Source organism: Loxodonta africana, chromosome X, assembly GCF_030014295.1.
Source record: "Loxodonta africana isolate mLoxAfr1 chromosome X, mLoxAfr1.hap2, whole genome shotgun sequence".
Classification (NCBI taxonomy): domain Eukaryota; kingdom Metazoa; phylum Chordata; class Mammalia; order Proboscidea; family Elephantidae; genus Loxodonta; species Loxodonta africana.
The window spans coordinates 21,793,405-21,808,077 of record NC_087369.1 but is presented as its reverse complement, the minus strand read 5'-3'; the positions used below and the strand labels follow the sequence as shown (position 1 = coordinate 21,808,077).

Below are 14,673 nucleotides of genomic sequence, written 5' to 3'. Positions count from 1 at the left end.
AATATGATTGTTTAGGTAATAAAAATAATCATTTCATAGAACTCAAACAAGGATTGTATTAGAGTACCTATGCCAACACTTTGTATCCTGGTACTATTTCAAGTCTCTGTTAATCAAAAAAATGTTGTCTTGTTTTAATTTGCATTCTTTCATTTTTAATGAGGCTTATTGGTAATTTGTATATTTGTGCGAGTTTTCTATTTATGGTCTTTGCCCATTTTTCTTTTGAGAAGACATTTTTTCCCATTGATTCGTAAGAGACCCTTACACATTAAAAAGTTTAATCATTTGACATATTGCAAATGCATTTTCCTAGTTTTTCTTTGCATTTTACCTTTGTTTGTGTTATTTTAACCTATATAAGTATTTTTTTCTCAGTCAAATCTACTAGTCTTTTATGATTTCTTCCATGACTTTTATTCTTGGGAAGGCTTTTTCAATTTCTGATCAGATGTTTTCCTTCTAATTTTACGGTTTCTTTTCTTTTTGCTTTTGCTTTCAACTCCATCTAAATTTTTTGGCATGAAGGAATGGTGTAGCGCTAACGCCTCCCCCCCCCCCATATCATTTACTGGTAATTTTATCTCACACATAATTTCAAATTTGAAATGTAAGTTGAGGAAATTTCCCATAGCTTTTAGAGTAGCAGTTATCAAGAAGCTGATACTATTTAAAATTGTACACAAGTCTGTTTTAATTTGTCAGTGTTTACCATCTACCAGTTTTGCATAAGAAAGCCTTTTTTCCTCTTTAAGGATACAAACAAGAATCTTACTTTATCACAAATATTTTAAAGCAGCTTTATTGAGGTATAGTTCACATAGCATACAGTTTATCCATTTAAGTGTATAGTTCAGTGGTTTTTGTATATTCATAGTTATGAAACCATCACCTTTATCAAGAATGTTGAATATTGTTTAAAATATTCCATGTAGAATTTAAATTATATACTGCAACAGGAAATAGAGGAGATGATCCTTTGGAATCCTGTTAAGTGATCATGTAAAAATCGATGTGCTTTTATATTTTACCTTTGTTTTCCATGTATTTTGTTTTTGGTATTATATGGTTCTGTTTTTATTCCCCAGATAATTACTGAGTTTTTCTCAGCTTCTATCATGACATGAAATATAATTCCTGGTGGGAATAAACATTCAAGCATGTAGTATTTTGAAGAAAACTACTATAAGCATAATATTAAACATAAGAAAAATGTTTTAAGTGTTTCATATCATTTGATTGAATGTATTTATTGTAGACCATTGTATTAGCATTAGTCATAAAACTACATATAAAACACGGGCCCTGTCTCAAAGGTTGAATAAGATCAAAAGTAGATAAGATTGCTTATAATGAGATCTTTCACATAGGTGTCTAATAAAGCCATTGAATTAAAATAACATTTAATTGGAAAATGATCCAAGCACATACCATTATATAAAGCTTGGAAGAAATTAAAATTTTTTAGGCCAGATGTTTTATGAACCGTAAGGGATTTTCCAGGTCTTTTAAACTTAAACAGTGCTCGCAACTCAGTGAAAAAGAGGAAAACCCTCAACAAGATGAATTGACACAGTCGCTGCAACAATGAGCTCAAATATAGCAATGATTATGAGGATTGAGCAGAACCAGGCAATGTTACGTTCTGTCATGCATAGGTTCTCTGTGAGTCGGAACTGACTCGACGGCACCTAACAACAAGAAGGAGCAACTTTGCTAGAACTCTGTTAGCAATAAATATTGCTAAAAATATTTATTAATAGTTGAAAAAGAACTTTGTTCATGAAAGTAATACAGTTGACTTTTTCTTTCAAAGTTAAACTATGTGCATGGTTATCGCAAAAGATTGTAGATGGTAAGATGCTGTAGAAGGCATAAGTAATGCCCTTTTAGCCATATTTTTTTTTCTTTTCTCTCAAAACTAACCAAGAATGATTTGAGGTTTGTTTTGTTTTTAGAACTATCGTTCTTGTATTTATTAAACAGAAGGGGGGATAATTTCCACCATATCTAATAATTCCTTTTATGTTCCCTAGATGTGTTGGTTTGCTTCATAATCAAGCATTTAATATTTTTTCATAACAAGTCCTTCGTTATGAAAGAGACTTGAGAAATATGTCCCTACTGAATTATCCCCAGTTGTATGTATAAAAATACCCTGTTGTAATTGTAATTAAATTGATGAAATAGGGAAGTTGGTAGTATTTTTGTCATAATAAAATTTTATTATGCAGAATCTGACTGGCAAATTTTTAAAGTTAGAATTAAAAGTAAGGTAATGCCTGTATTATTTAATGTATTAATTATTAATATTAATTATTTAATGAGATAGCATTAAATATAAGTGAAAGATTTATTACTTGACCTTTCAAGTCAGTATTCTGAAATACCTATCCAAAAATAAAATTAGTGGCTTATAGCTTAGTACTTACTCCTTTCTGTAGTTTCTTAATTAATGGCATTACTTTGCACTCAAGTAGTTGCTCAAACCAGAAATTTGAGTGTCATTGCCCATTTGTTCTTCTTTATCATGACCCCTTTCTAAGAGCTCATCAAATGCCTCTAAATTGTTTTCTTAAATCCAAAAATCAGATTATCTTTACCCTCCATGCTTGTATACTTTGGCGGTCTTCATTGTCCTTGGGAAGAAGTCCAAACTATTTTGAATGTTTTATAAGGCCCTTTGCACTCTGGCCCCATCCTGCCTGAGGGACCTCAGCCATTCATTCAGCAAACATTTCCTATTTTTCAGTGCTCTACCAGACACTGAGCTACAACGTTGAATAAAAGCACAACCCTCTAGGAGGTCGCAGTTACTGGGAAAGAGAGAAAACACTGGAGAATGTATATGGTGAAGGGATGGATGAGTGAAGAAAAAGATGTAAAGGAGGATGAGGAAGGTGGTATGTTGAGGAGAAAAGAATTGTTATGTGGTGTCAGAAGAAAAACTAGGAAAGAGTAATTGAAGACAGGTGCCTTAAAAATAACTGAGAGAATGAGAACTCCTGAATTTGACTTCACTATGTGGACCCTCTGTCTACTGTGAGCAAGCACTGGGGAGTTAGGCCACCTCTGCGAAAAGACATTAGAAAGGGCAACTTTGAAGAGCATAGTTTTTGAGTTCTCTTCCTAATACTTCTCAAGTGCCTCTCTGGCTTAATATAAGTTTATGGCTTTGACTTTGTTATATATGTATGTCCAAAAATCATTTTTTTCCTGCTTTACCTTTGCTGTCTTATTCACAGCCTGAAGTAATATTTTAAAATGAATGTATCGATCTGATGTTTGAAGAAATAATTTCAATTTTAGCTTCCATAAGTTTCTTTTTAGTGGTGTTAAAAGATTTTCTGACTTTGTTTTCATTTAGCATACTTCTTGATGAAGAAGGTCACATCAAGTTAACAGGTAAAATGCTCATTTTATTGAAATATCTTTCCAGCCCACTTCTCACTTACTGGTATGGTTAAAAGTTCCAAAGAACAGGTCATTAGCAAAAATCAACATTATGCGAAAATGGAGTATTTTTTCCCCGTTTTCAGATCATCCATTTGTCTGATTTTTTTTTTCTTTTTTTTAGAAAACATGACCATAGAAATAATAGCAGCTAAGATTTATTGGTGTGCTCATCACTGTGATGACACTCCAGTTATGGATTATTCCTCTGCGGAGAAGGAGGCTTGGAGGAGACAAAGCTAGATAAAGCCGGGCTGTGAGACCTGAGGGCCCACGGCTTAACCACTTCACCTTCCTCCTGTGCTGGGTCAGACCTTGCCTTGTGGAGCTGCCTCCAGGGCTTCACTCCCACCCCTGGAATCCTGATTCAGCTCTGTACATTGGGCCTGGCTGGTCACCAAGGCTCAGAGCTGGGGGGCCAGCAACGCACCCAGCCCCACCAACATGCCAGTTCGGCTCACTTTGGGATGTCATTAAACTCACGCGCATTTCTTCCAAACACCCTCTCTGATGCCTTCTTCTTTCCTCCCATCTCGCCCCGTAGTAATTTTGAACTGCAGGCCCTCAGGCTGCATAGGAGCTGGGAACCCAGAATAGTGAACCAGGCACCCACTGGAGGCCATGGAGGAAGCTGCCCAGCACAGGCAGGAGGGAGCAGAGAGTGTGGTGCAGCGCGGTCCAGCTTCCCAGAGGCAGTCTGAAGACCCTCCTCCAGGCTGTGCTGCCATGCTCACCTCCTCGTTAAGCCACAGAATATTTAGATAGTAGATTTTTTACTATTGTCGTAAATGCTGACTGTTAGATAATGAGATAGTCCACAAGTGAGGAGTAGGTGTACAAATATTAAGTAATTCATTGTTTGTATTAAAAACTTAGCTTAGAATACTTAAACAATTATGTTAATGATGGAACTCAGTTTAAAATTGACGTGTACAAATTATTCTAAGATATTTAATAAATTCCATATTTATCTTGGCAGATTTTGGCCTAAGTAAAGAGTCTATTGACCATGAAAAGAAGGCGTATTCTTTTTGTGGAACTGTGGAATATATGGCTCCAGAAGTAGTTAACCGTCGGGGCCATACTCAGAGTGCCGATTGGTGGTCTTTTGGTGTGCTGATGGTAAGTTTTTGTTCTTATTTTGTTTAGTTTTGCTTATTAAGTGGAAATCACCAGTGAGTGTTGTGAGAGAGAAACTGGTATTTTGATTTTCTGTATTTTATAGTATATGTAACAAATAATCAAGAAAAATCATTGCATACGATATAGAAGGACTGTGGAACACATCATTTGCTTCCATCTCATCCTAATTTGAAAAGGCACAAATGTATTACCATAGATATTCTGCAAATAGCAACACTCTAAAAAATTAACAGTATTTACTCTTTGGGAGAACCTCATCTAGAAATCTATCTGTTGGTAAGGGACCCTTAAAAATAAAGTCATATGAAATGGGAAGATCTGTCCAAATTTTCCCATATTTATATCTTCAAATTGCTATTTAAAAGGTAATTCATTTCTGCGAAATACTTATACCTCAGTTGTCTTTTAGGGATTATCATAATGAATATGGTAGAAATGTAGATCACTTGTTTGTTTTATTATGTAACATTTTTAGATTTGGTTCTAAATAAAATGATGCTTTTTTACTTCTGGCCTTTAGATTTTATACTTACTGGCTAATACCATTGATTATTTGCCTTTTTATAGTTTGAAATGCTCACTGGTACACTACCTTTCCAAGGAAAAGATCGAAAAGAAACAATGACTATGATACTTAAGTAAGTACTCTCTTATATATGTTTTGATAGTGTTAAAAAGAAATGCTTCAAACTAGAAAATGAGATTTTTACAATGTCAGCTACAGTGTAAGAATTAACTAAGAAATTTGTCAATATTGTATGGCTTAAATAAGCAAATCTCATGTATTTTTAGAATACAGGCAGTCCCCAACTTAAGGACGGGGTTCCATTCCGCGACTCCATCATAATTCGAATACCTCATTGTTTGTTTGTTTGGTTTCTCGGTCTTTATTATTACTGCCCTTTATTATCAGTATCTTTTTAAATCTGATCTTTGTTTGTTTTGGGGGATTGAAAACATCACATATAAACTTACAAATATGATGACATCTGCAAATTACATGCTTCAACTTTGTATGTAGTACATATTACTAATGATAACATGTACCCCCCCCCATCGAATACATTGTAAGTCAAGGACTACCTGTACTCATTATCTGTTTTAATGGTGAAATATTGAAAGCTTTACTTTTGAGATTGGAAATATGACAAGGATGCCCATTATTCCACTTCGTTCACATTGTCTTGGAGGTCATAACCAGTACAGAAAGGCAAGCAAAGTAGTAAAGTTTAAAAAGAGGAAATAAAAATGTCATTTAGATAACATGATTGTTTATATTGAAAATCCAAATCTTCATGTAAACTATTGGAATTAGTAAGAGTGTAGCAGAATTGCTGAATCCAAGGTCAGTAAACAAAAATCCATTTCGTGTCTGTAGATTAGTAGCAAATAGAATGGAATTTTAAAAGAAGACACTGTTTATAATAGTTTCAAAAAGTATCAAATACCTAGGGATGTATCTAGGAAAAGTTATACAAGGCCTCTGTGCAGAGAACTAGAAAATTGTACGTAGAGAATATAAAAACCAAAACAATTTGGGAGGATTTACTGTATTCATATTAGGACAGAACCAGTGTTGTATAGATCAGTGTTGCCCAATAGAAATAAAATGGAAGCCACGTACATAATTTGAAATTTTCTAGTAGCCACATTTTTAAAACATACAAAGAAACTGTTGAAATTAATTTTAATAATGTATTTTATTTAGCCCAACATATCAAAAATATTATTTCAAAATGTAAAAAAAATTACTAATGAAGTATTTTACATTCTTTTTTCATATTTATCCTTTCCAATCTGGTGTATGATTTACACTTACAAGTTAAACTGCCCACATTTCAAATGCTCAGTAGCCATATGTGTCTAGAAACTACTGTATTAGACAACGAAACTAGTTTCAGTGGAAATCAAGTAAAAATCCTAAAAAATTTTGGCGTGGAACAAACTGATTCTAATGTGATAGTACAAAGACCAAGCATAACACACTTTTAAAGGGAATTAAGATAGAAAGACTGATTTTACCAGGTACCAAGTCTTATTACAAAACTCTTGTAATTAGGACAATATAGCATTGAAACAAGTATGAAAAATAGAACAGTGCAACAGAATAAAGAGCCCAGAAACAGACCTACACAAATATGGACACAGTTTATGACCACTGGGAATAACTGACAATAGGGAAGGAACAGCCTTTTTAATAAATCATTCTGGAAAATTTGTATATTTGTATGGAAAAAGCAAAATAATCGCTACCTTTTACCATACACAAAAGTCATTTTCTTGAATATTGTAAATGTATATAAAGGCAAACAAGATTCCAGAAGGAAACATCTTCATGACCTTGGCCTAGGCAAAGATGTCTTCAGCAGAACACAAAAAGCACTAACCATAAAAGAGAAGGTTGATAAATTGTGACTACATTGATATTAACAACTTCTCATCAAAAGATTCCATGAAGAGAGAGTAGAAGTAATTTGTGACATATATAACTAACAAAGAGTTTGTATCCAGACTATATCAAGAACTCCATTAAAACAATAAGAAAAACATAACCCAGTAGAAAAATGGACAAGAGGCTTAGGGATTTTCACAAAAGAGTATTCAATAGCCAATAAACTTATTTAAAAAATGCTAAACCTCATTAATTAGAAAGTGCAAATTAAAACCACAGTGAGCTACCATTGTACATCTACCTGAATGGCTAACATTAAGAATTGCCAGTACAAAGTGTTGGCGGGATGTAGAGCAGTGACAATTTCATACATAACTGGAGGGAAATACAAATACCAGTTAGGAAAGCAGTTTTTGGAATTATCTTCTCAAGTCAAATATAGGTAGTGGTTGTTGTTGTTAGGTGCCATTGAGTTGATTCTGACTCATAACAACCCTATGTACAACAGAATGAAACGCTGCCTGGTCCTGTTCCATCCCACAGTCGTCGTTCTGCTTGAGCCCATTGTTGCAGCCACTGTGTCAATCCATCTTGTTGAGGGTCTTCCTCTTTTTTGCTGACCCTCTACTTTACCAAGCATGATGTCCATCTCCAGGGACTGATTCCTCCTGATAACATGTCCAAAGTATATGAGATGAAATCTTGCAGTCTTTGGTTCTAAAGAGCATTCTGGCTATACTTGTTCCAAGAGAGATTTCTTTGTTCTTTTGGCAGTCCACAGTATATTCAGTATTTTTCACCAACTCCATGATTCAAAGACATCAGTTCTTCTTAGGTCTTCCTTATTCATTGTACAGCTTTCACGTGCATATGAGGTGATTGAAAACACCATGGCTTGGGTTAGGCTCACCTTTGTCTTCAAGATGACATCTTTGCTTTTTAACACTTTAAAGAAATCTTTCACAGCAGATTTGCCAAAATGTAGTTACATCCTCTTAATCCGACAATGCCACTCCTGGACATGCACCCAGTGAATATTTAACAAGGTACTTGTACCCAAAGAAACAAGTACAAAGATGTTTGTAGTAATATTATTTGAAATGGAGAAAAACTAGGAAGACAAGGAATTAATATTTAAACAAATAAATATAATTTCAGAGAGTAATAGGAGCTAATGATAATAATATAGGGGCTACTTTTTTTTTAGTACTACTAATAATAATAATAAATAATACTGTTGTTGTAGTTCGGTGCCATCAAGTCAGTTCCGACTCAGCAACCTTATGCACAACAGAACAAAGCTGCGCCCGGTCCTGTGCCATCCCCTCAATCGTTATTCTGCTTGAGCCCATTGTTGCAGCCACTGTGTCAGTCCGTCTCATTGAGGTTCTTCCTCTTTTTCAGTGACCCTCCACTTTACCAAGTATGCTATCCTTCTCCAGGGAATCATTCCTCCTGATAACATATCCAAAGTATGTGAGATGTAGTCCCGCCATCCTTGCCTCCAAGGAGTACCCTGGCCATACTTCCTCCAAGACATACAGTGTAAATAAATGCACAAACAAGTAATTTTTTCCACGTAGCAATTTATAAGTACAAGTGAAGACGTGGAATCTGAAATGCCACAAATCAACACGCAGAAAGGTACCTTCATACTTTTATAATAAGGTTATGAACAAAAACAGTCTTATAATTCACTAAAAGACTTAATAAGCATCTTAACTGCCATGAAACACTGAAAAGGATTTGCTAATGATCGAATTATTGTGGCACAGATAGGGTGTGTTTAATCATTTTAAATTTACAGGGATAACAAATAGTTATTTAATGGGTAAATGGTTAAACAAACTGTGGTATATCCATGCCATGGAATACTAGTGTGCAAGAAAAGAGGTTGAACTAATGACACAACAGCTTGGATGAATCTGCAGGGGATGAATTATGCTGCATGAAAAAGGCCCATCCCCAAAAGATTACATACTATGTGATTCCATTATAGAACATTCTTACGATGACAAAATTATAGAAATGGAGAACAGGTTAGTGGCTGTCAGGGCTTAAGACCTCTTTAAAGTATTAAAAAGCAAAGATGTCCCTTTAAGGACCAAAGTGCGTATCTTAGTCATCTAGTGCTGCTAGAACAGAAATACCACAAGTGGATGGCTTTAACAAAGAAATTTAAGTCCAATTTTAGGCGTCAGCTCCAGGGGAAGGCTTTCTCTCTCTCTGGGCTCTGGAGGAAGTTCCTTGTCATCAATCTTCCCCTGGACTAGGAGCTTCTCCATGCAGGAGTCCTAGGTCCAAAGGATACGCACTACTCCCGGCACTGCTTTCTTAGTGTTATGATGTCCCCAACTGCCTGCTTGCTTCCCTTTGCTTTTATCTCTTGTAAGATAAAAGATGGTACAGGCCATACCCCAGGGAAACTCCCTGGGATCAGGGATGTGACCTGAGCAATGGTGTTACATCTCGCCCTAATCCTCTTTAATCACAGGCAGAGGTTATGACATATAACACATAGGAAAATCACCGAATAGAGGACAACCACACAATACTGGGAATCATGGCCTAACCAAGTTCACACATACTTTGGGGAGGCATAATTCAGTCCATGACAGTGCACCTGACGCAAGCCATGGTATTTTCATTCATCTCATATGCTTGCAAAAGCTGGGCAATGAATAAGGAAGATTGAAGAAGAATTGATGCCTTTATGGTGTTGGTGAAGAATACTGAATATACCGTGGAGAACGAACAAGTCTTTCCTTAAAGAAGTACAACCAGGATGCTCCTTAGGGGGGAAAATTGTGAGACTTCATCTCATGTACTTTGGACATGTTATCAGGAGGTAGGAGAAGGACATCATTTTTGGTAAAGTAGAGGGTCAGAGAAAAAGAGAAAGACCCTCAACGAGATGGATTGACACAGTGGCTGCAACAATGAACTCAAACATAGCAACGATTGTGAGGATGGCACAGGACCAGGCAGTGTTTCATTCTGTTTTACATAGGGTCACTAACATAGGATACCAAACAACCACTGCAGCAGGGAAGAGTAGAGGGAAGTGGGTGTGGTTATAAAGGGTTAACATGAGGTATCCTGGTGGTGAACTGTGGTGATGGATATAGCAACCTACACATGTGGTAAAATTGCATAGAAGTAAACACACACACACACAAGCAGAAGGAAAACGGGGCGTGTGAATGAGATCAGTGGATTATCCATGTCAGTGTCCTGTTGTAATATTGTACTATAGTTTTATAAGCTGTTTACTCTTGGGCAATACTGAATAAGGGACAGAGGGTCTCTCTATGTATTTTTTCTTACGAGTGGGTGTGAATCTACCATTATCTGAAAACAAAAAGGCTAACTTTAAAAATAAAAACATAGAAACTTCCAAAAATTAAAATTGTATTATGTGGGTTGATTATTTAGGGCCAAACTTGGGATGCCACAGTTTTTGAGTCCTGAAGCCCAGAGTCTTTTACGGATGCTTTTCAAACGAAATCCTGCTAACAGACTAGGTAATGGTTTTAATTACTTTGATTCTTTTGTGTGTTTGTTAGTGAGTGTTATTTGGAGGCAAAGGGGATGAATATTTGTTTTTCTGGTGGGATTATAAAATATTAAAATAAAATTACCGTTTAATCACAACTACTTAACTTTTGATAGGCGCAGGACCAGATGGAGTTGAAGAAATTAAAAGACATTCATTTTTCTCAACGATAGACTGGAATGTAAGTATAGTCTGGAAACTTGCTTGAAATTTTTTTTTAATAGTTGACACATGTATAAGTCTCTCTTTTTGTTTCCAGAAATTATACAGAAGAGAAATTCATCCACCTTTTAAACCTGCAACTGGCAGACCTGAAGATACATTCTATTTCGACCCTGAATTTACTGCAAAAACTCCCAAAGGTAAAGAGAAATCATGGAAATCATAATATAAGGCAATATGTATATTTTTGTGTGTTAGAATACCTTTTCCAATAAAACTATTTGTTATCCTTGTAAATTTAAAATGGTTAAACACACCATATCTTTGCCACAATAATTAGATCATTAGCAGAGCAGAACTGCCCCGTGGGGTTTCCAAGGAACTGCTGGTGGATTCGAACTGCTTACCTTTTGGTTAGCAGCCGAGGTGTTACCCAGTGTGTCACCAAGGCGCCATAAATTGAATAGTCTTCAACTTTGATACTATGTGGAAAAAATTACTTGTTTGTGCATTTATTTACCTGTAGCTATTCACTGTTCACTATAAATAGTGCTCTTTAAAACCTTAATTACAGGTGGTATTCTGGAAGTATTAGTAAAGTTCAAATCCCAAATGTAACTTAAACTTTATATGAGATGTGATAATTTAAATGAGTCACATCCTGTGTCATGCTTATTCCTAAAATTGCATGAACAGTGACTTCCAGGAAAGTCATCTTTGAAATGGTAACCTGTATTTCATTAATTGGTGTGTATACATAATGGTGTATGTATGTGTATACAGTGTTTTTTCTCTAATGCTCTCTTTTGGGTGTACCAAACCCCAGGTTTATCATTCACAAGCAAATGAATGGAAAGTGTACTTGCATATACTTGAATGATATTTGAGTACATCATTCAAACCTTGCTAAAAGCTTTCCAGCTAAAATCCTCGCAATCTATTTGAAGCATTGTTGGGTGTTTATTATGCTTATTAGACAATCTTAGAAATTTAAATCAATGCATGAACAAAACTTTTTTTTCAACTCATATACATGGAGTTGAAGATATATGGTAATGTTTTACTTTGCTTTCTCATTACAGTTTCTCCTGGAAAATTCTCATAGAGTAGAACAGTTTTCTATTGCATTCTGTCCTGATAGCTTCCTTGGCTGAGGTCTTCAATATAATACTGTCACATTGATTTAAAATCCACTGGACAATAAATGTACTGAGAATATCAAGCTGATTTTTAAAAAGAACTTTATATTGAGTTGGTGTTTAAGTAGATTTGCCTATTTGTTTTTTGCTTGCCCTTAACCTTTATAGTATGTTGAGAAATATTAGTATGCCTAAGTGTGTTTATGAATAGCACATTTACTGTGTTTTTACTGTTTTTATAGTGAACATTAAGCTGTACAAGTGTTTTTCCATTTTTGTGAATGCTGATAGAGTACACATAGATAATTTGAATAACAGTACACATCACATCCTACAAAATATTTTAAGGACTACACATCATGATTGTCCTTGAAATTACTTTTCTTAAATACAGTGATTTTTAACTTGTGATTTCGATTTTTCAATTCCAACGTTAAGTATTGAGAACACCGGACTAAATGCCTTTCTACTGAATTTTCTGCACATCCGCCTTATATCTCCACCCCTACCTAGGAACCATATAGCATTGTTAGGTTGTTATTTACAGCTGTGCTGTTTAAATTTAAATTAAATTAAAATTCAGTTTCTCAGGCACACTAGCCACATTTCAAGAGCTCAGTAGCCACTTAATAACCATATTAAGATAGGCAGCACAGGTAAAATTTCCATCATTGCATAAAGTTCTATTGGGCAGCACTAACTTAGAATAACAGTAACCCAGTAAAGCATCAATTTCTTATAGTCTTCAAATAATTAGCATTTTTCTAGGCTCTGAGGGACTAGGGTGTTAAGACTTGCAGTGGCATTAAGAGATCGGTATCCTAGGCAGCAAAAGGTATACACTGGGTGCCTGAGAAGTAGAATTTCAGAATAAGGGTGAAAGGTCAAACTGCCAACATTTCTCCCCTTAATTCCCTTCCTTAGAAACCTTCTTAGTAACTTCTCGTTCTTTTCAGACTCACCTGGCATTCCCCCTAGTGCCAATGCACATCAGCTCTTCCGGGGATTTAGTTTTGTTGCAATCACTTCAGACGATGAAAGCCAAGCAATGCAGACAGTTGGTGTACATTCAATTGTTCAGGTGAGCGAATGTCAAATTTTAAATTTGCAGTGTTGTCAGATAATAAATCATTGTGTGAATCATTAGATTTTTATCTGCTGATTTTTTTAAGGGAGTGCTTTAAAATAAGTTTTATATTAGAGTGGAAATAAACTTTACTCTTAGAAATTTCTTTTATTCGTCATTAGAAAGAAAGCTGTTATGACCTAAAACCCTTGGATATCTATCAGACCTGAAAGTGAAATTCTCAGAGAGTTGACATAGACATCACCATCTTGTCTCGTCCTCTTTCTTGTGCTTCAGAACGTATCGGGCCTAGTTTTTTTCATAATCTGCCTCAGTCAAGTTAGCCATGGTGGATTACAGTTTCCTGGCTCCCTCATGCCTTAGAACAGGGGTCAGCAGACTTTTTTCTGTAAAGAGCCAGATTATAAATATTTTAGGCTTTTGTGGGCCATAGGATCTCTGTGGAAGCTATTCAAGTCAACTGCTCAACTCTGCCATTGTACTACAAAAGCAGACAAAGGCCATAAACAAATGAGCATGGCTGTGTGCCAATAACGCTTTGTTTATAAAAACAGGCCATGAGCCAGATTTCACCCTCAGGACATAGTCTGTCAACCCCTGCCTTATGAACAAACAAACAAAAAAATCCAAACTCTTTGCCTCGAGTCGATTCTGACTCATAGCGACCCTATAGGACAGAATAGAACCTCCGCATAGGATTTCCAAGGAGTGGCAGGTGGATTTGAACTGCCGGCCTTTTAGTTAGCAGCTGAGCTCTTAACCACTACGCCACCAGGGCTCCCCTGCCTTATAAAGATATAATAAGAATGAACTTAAAATTTCCACGTTTTGTGTTCTTTCGCTTTTGAAGCCCCTATTATCATTAGGAAGAAATGGTTATGGGTACCATCAGCTGAGTTGGAGAAAAAGTGAGTAAAGGCAGATTTCTAGGTAGGTGTACGTGTGTTTGTAAGAGGAGACTGGACTAGTTAATTAAATATTAGAGCACACAAGTGGTACAGCCCATTAGATTTGTTATTTCTTCCCATCCTAGCATCATGCAATGATAAATTAAATTCATCTTCCTAATCATAAGGAAAACAGATATTTCTTTTGAGGCATTGAATTGTTTTTATGGTACAATTAGTGCTTGGATTTGCTTGATTATTAAGTTGTTTTATGCTGAAGTTTTTTTCACGAGTCAGTCATCCTGCTTTCCACTTTCTAGAAGATCAGTTTAAACACTTTTTTAAAACAAAGTGCATGTTGAAATAGTATATCCCTTTTACTCTGACAAGTACAGGAAGGTGTGGAAAGTTTTTTAAATTACAACTTCTATATCTAGCATGGAAACTGCAAACTTTACAGAATTCAAGTTGTAACCTATGTGAGGCTCAGAGGCATAGAGGTTCAGCTTCCCTCAGCCTGTCCACGTAGCCAGTAATTTGCTGTTCATCCTCCTACCACATATTGTTAGTTCTTAACCCACTAATGGCTTCTTCAGCAGAAGTTGTATCAAAGCTACTCGAGGGTAAAGAAAGAAGGACATGGCTACTGATAGACCAAACAAAATGTTGATAACAGTTTTCACCTTCCAATATGTTTTATTTAATCCTCACCATTTCCCTCTGAGAAAACACAGGGTCAAGGTTTACATGGTCTTATAAGTAGTGCATCTGAGACAAGAATCCAGAGGCCTCAATTCCGAATCCTCCTGTATCTCTTCTTCTGTACCACAGATTTTCAAACTTCTCCGCTTTTG

The 14,673-nt window shown here is 35.8% G+C and overlaps 1 protein-coding gene across 2 annotated transcripts in view; it reads left to right on the top strand.

Annotated features, from left to right (window-relative positions):
• Window positions 1-14,673, top strand: part of RPS6KA3 (ribosomal protein S6 kinase A3) — a 111,382-nt gene that overhangs the window by 77,696 nt on the left and 19,013 nt on the right. For both annotated transcript variants that reach the window (XM_064278082.1, XM_064278081.1), the window contains 7 exons: window positions 3,368-3,405; window positions 4,433-4,575; window positions 5,164-5,234; window positions 10,424-10,512; window positions 10,661-10,725; window positions 10,804-10,906; window positions 12,802-12,926. In XM_064278082.1, coding sequence (XP_064134152.1) covers window positions 3,368-3,405; window positions 4,433-4,575; window positions 5,164-5,234; window positions 10,424-10,512; window positions 10,661-10,725; window positions 10,804-10,906; window positions 12,802-12,926 — 634 coding nt within the window. The remainder of the gene's footprint in view (window positions 1-3,367; window positions 3,406-4,432; window positions 4,576-5,163; window positions 5,235-10,423; window positions 10,513-10,660; window positions 10,726-10,803; window positions 10,907-12,801; window positions 12,927-14,673) is intronic.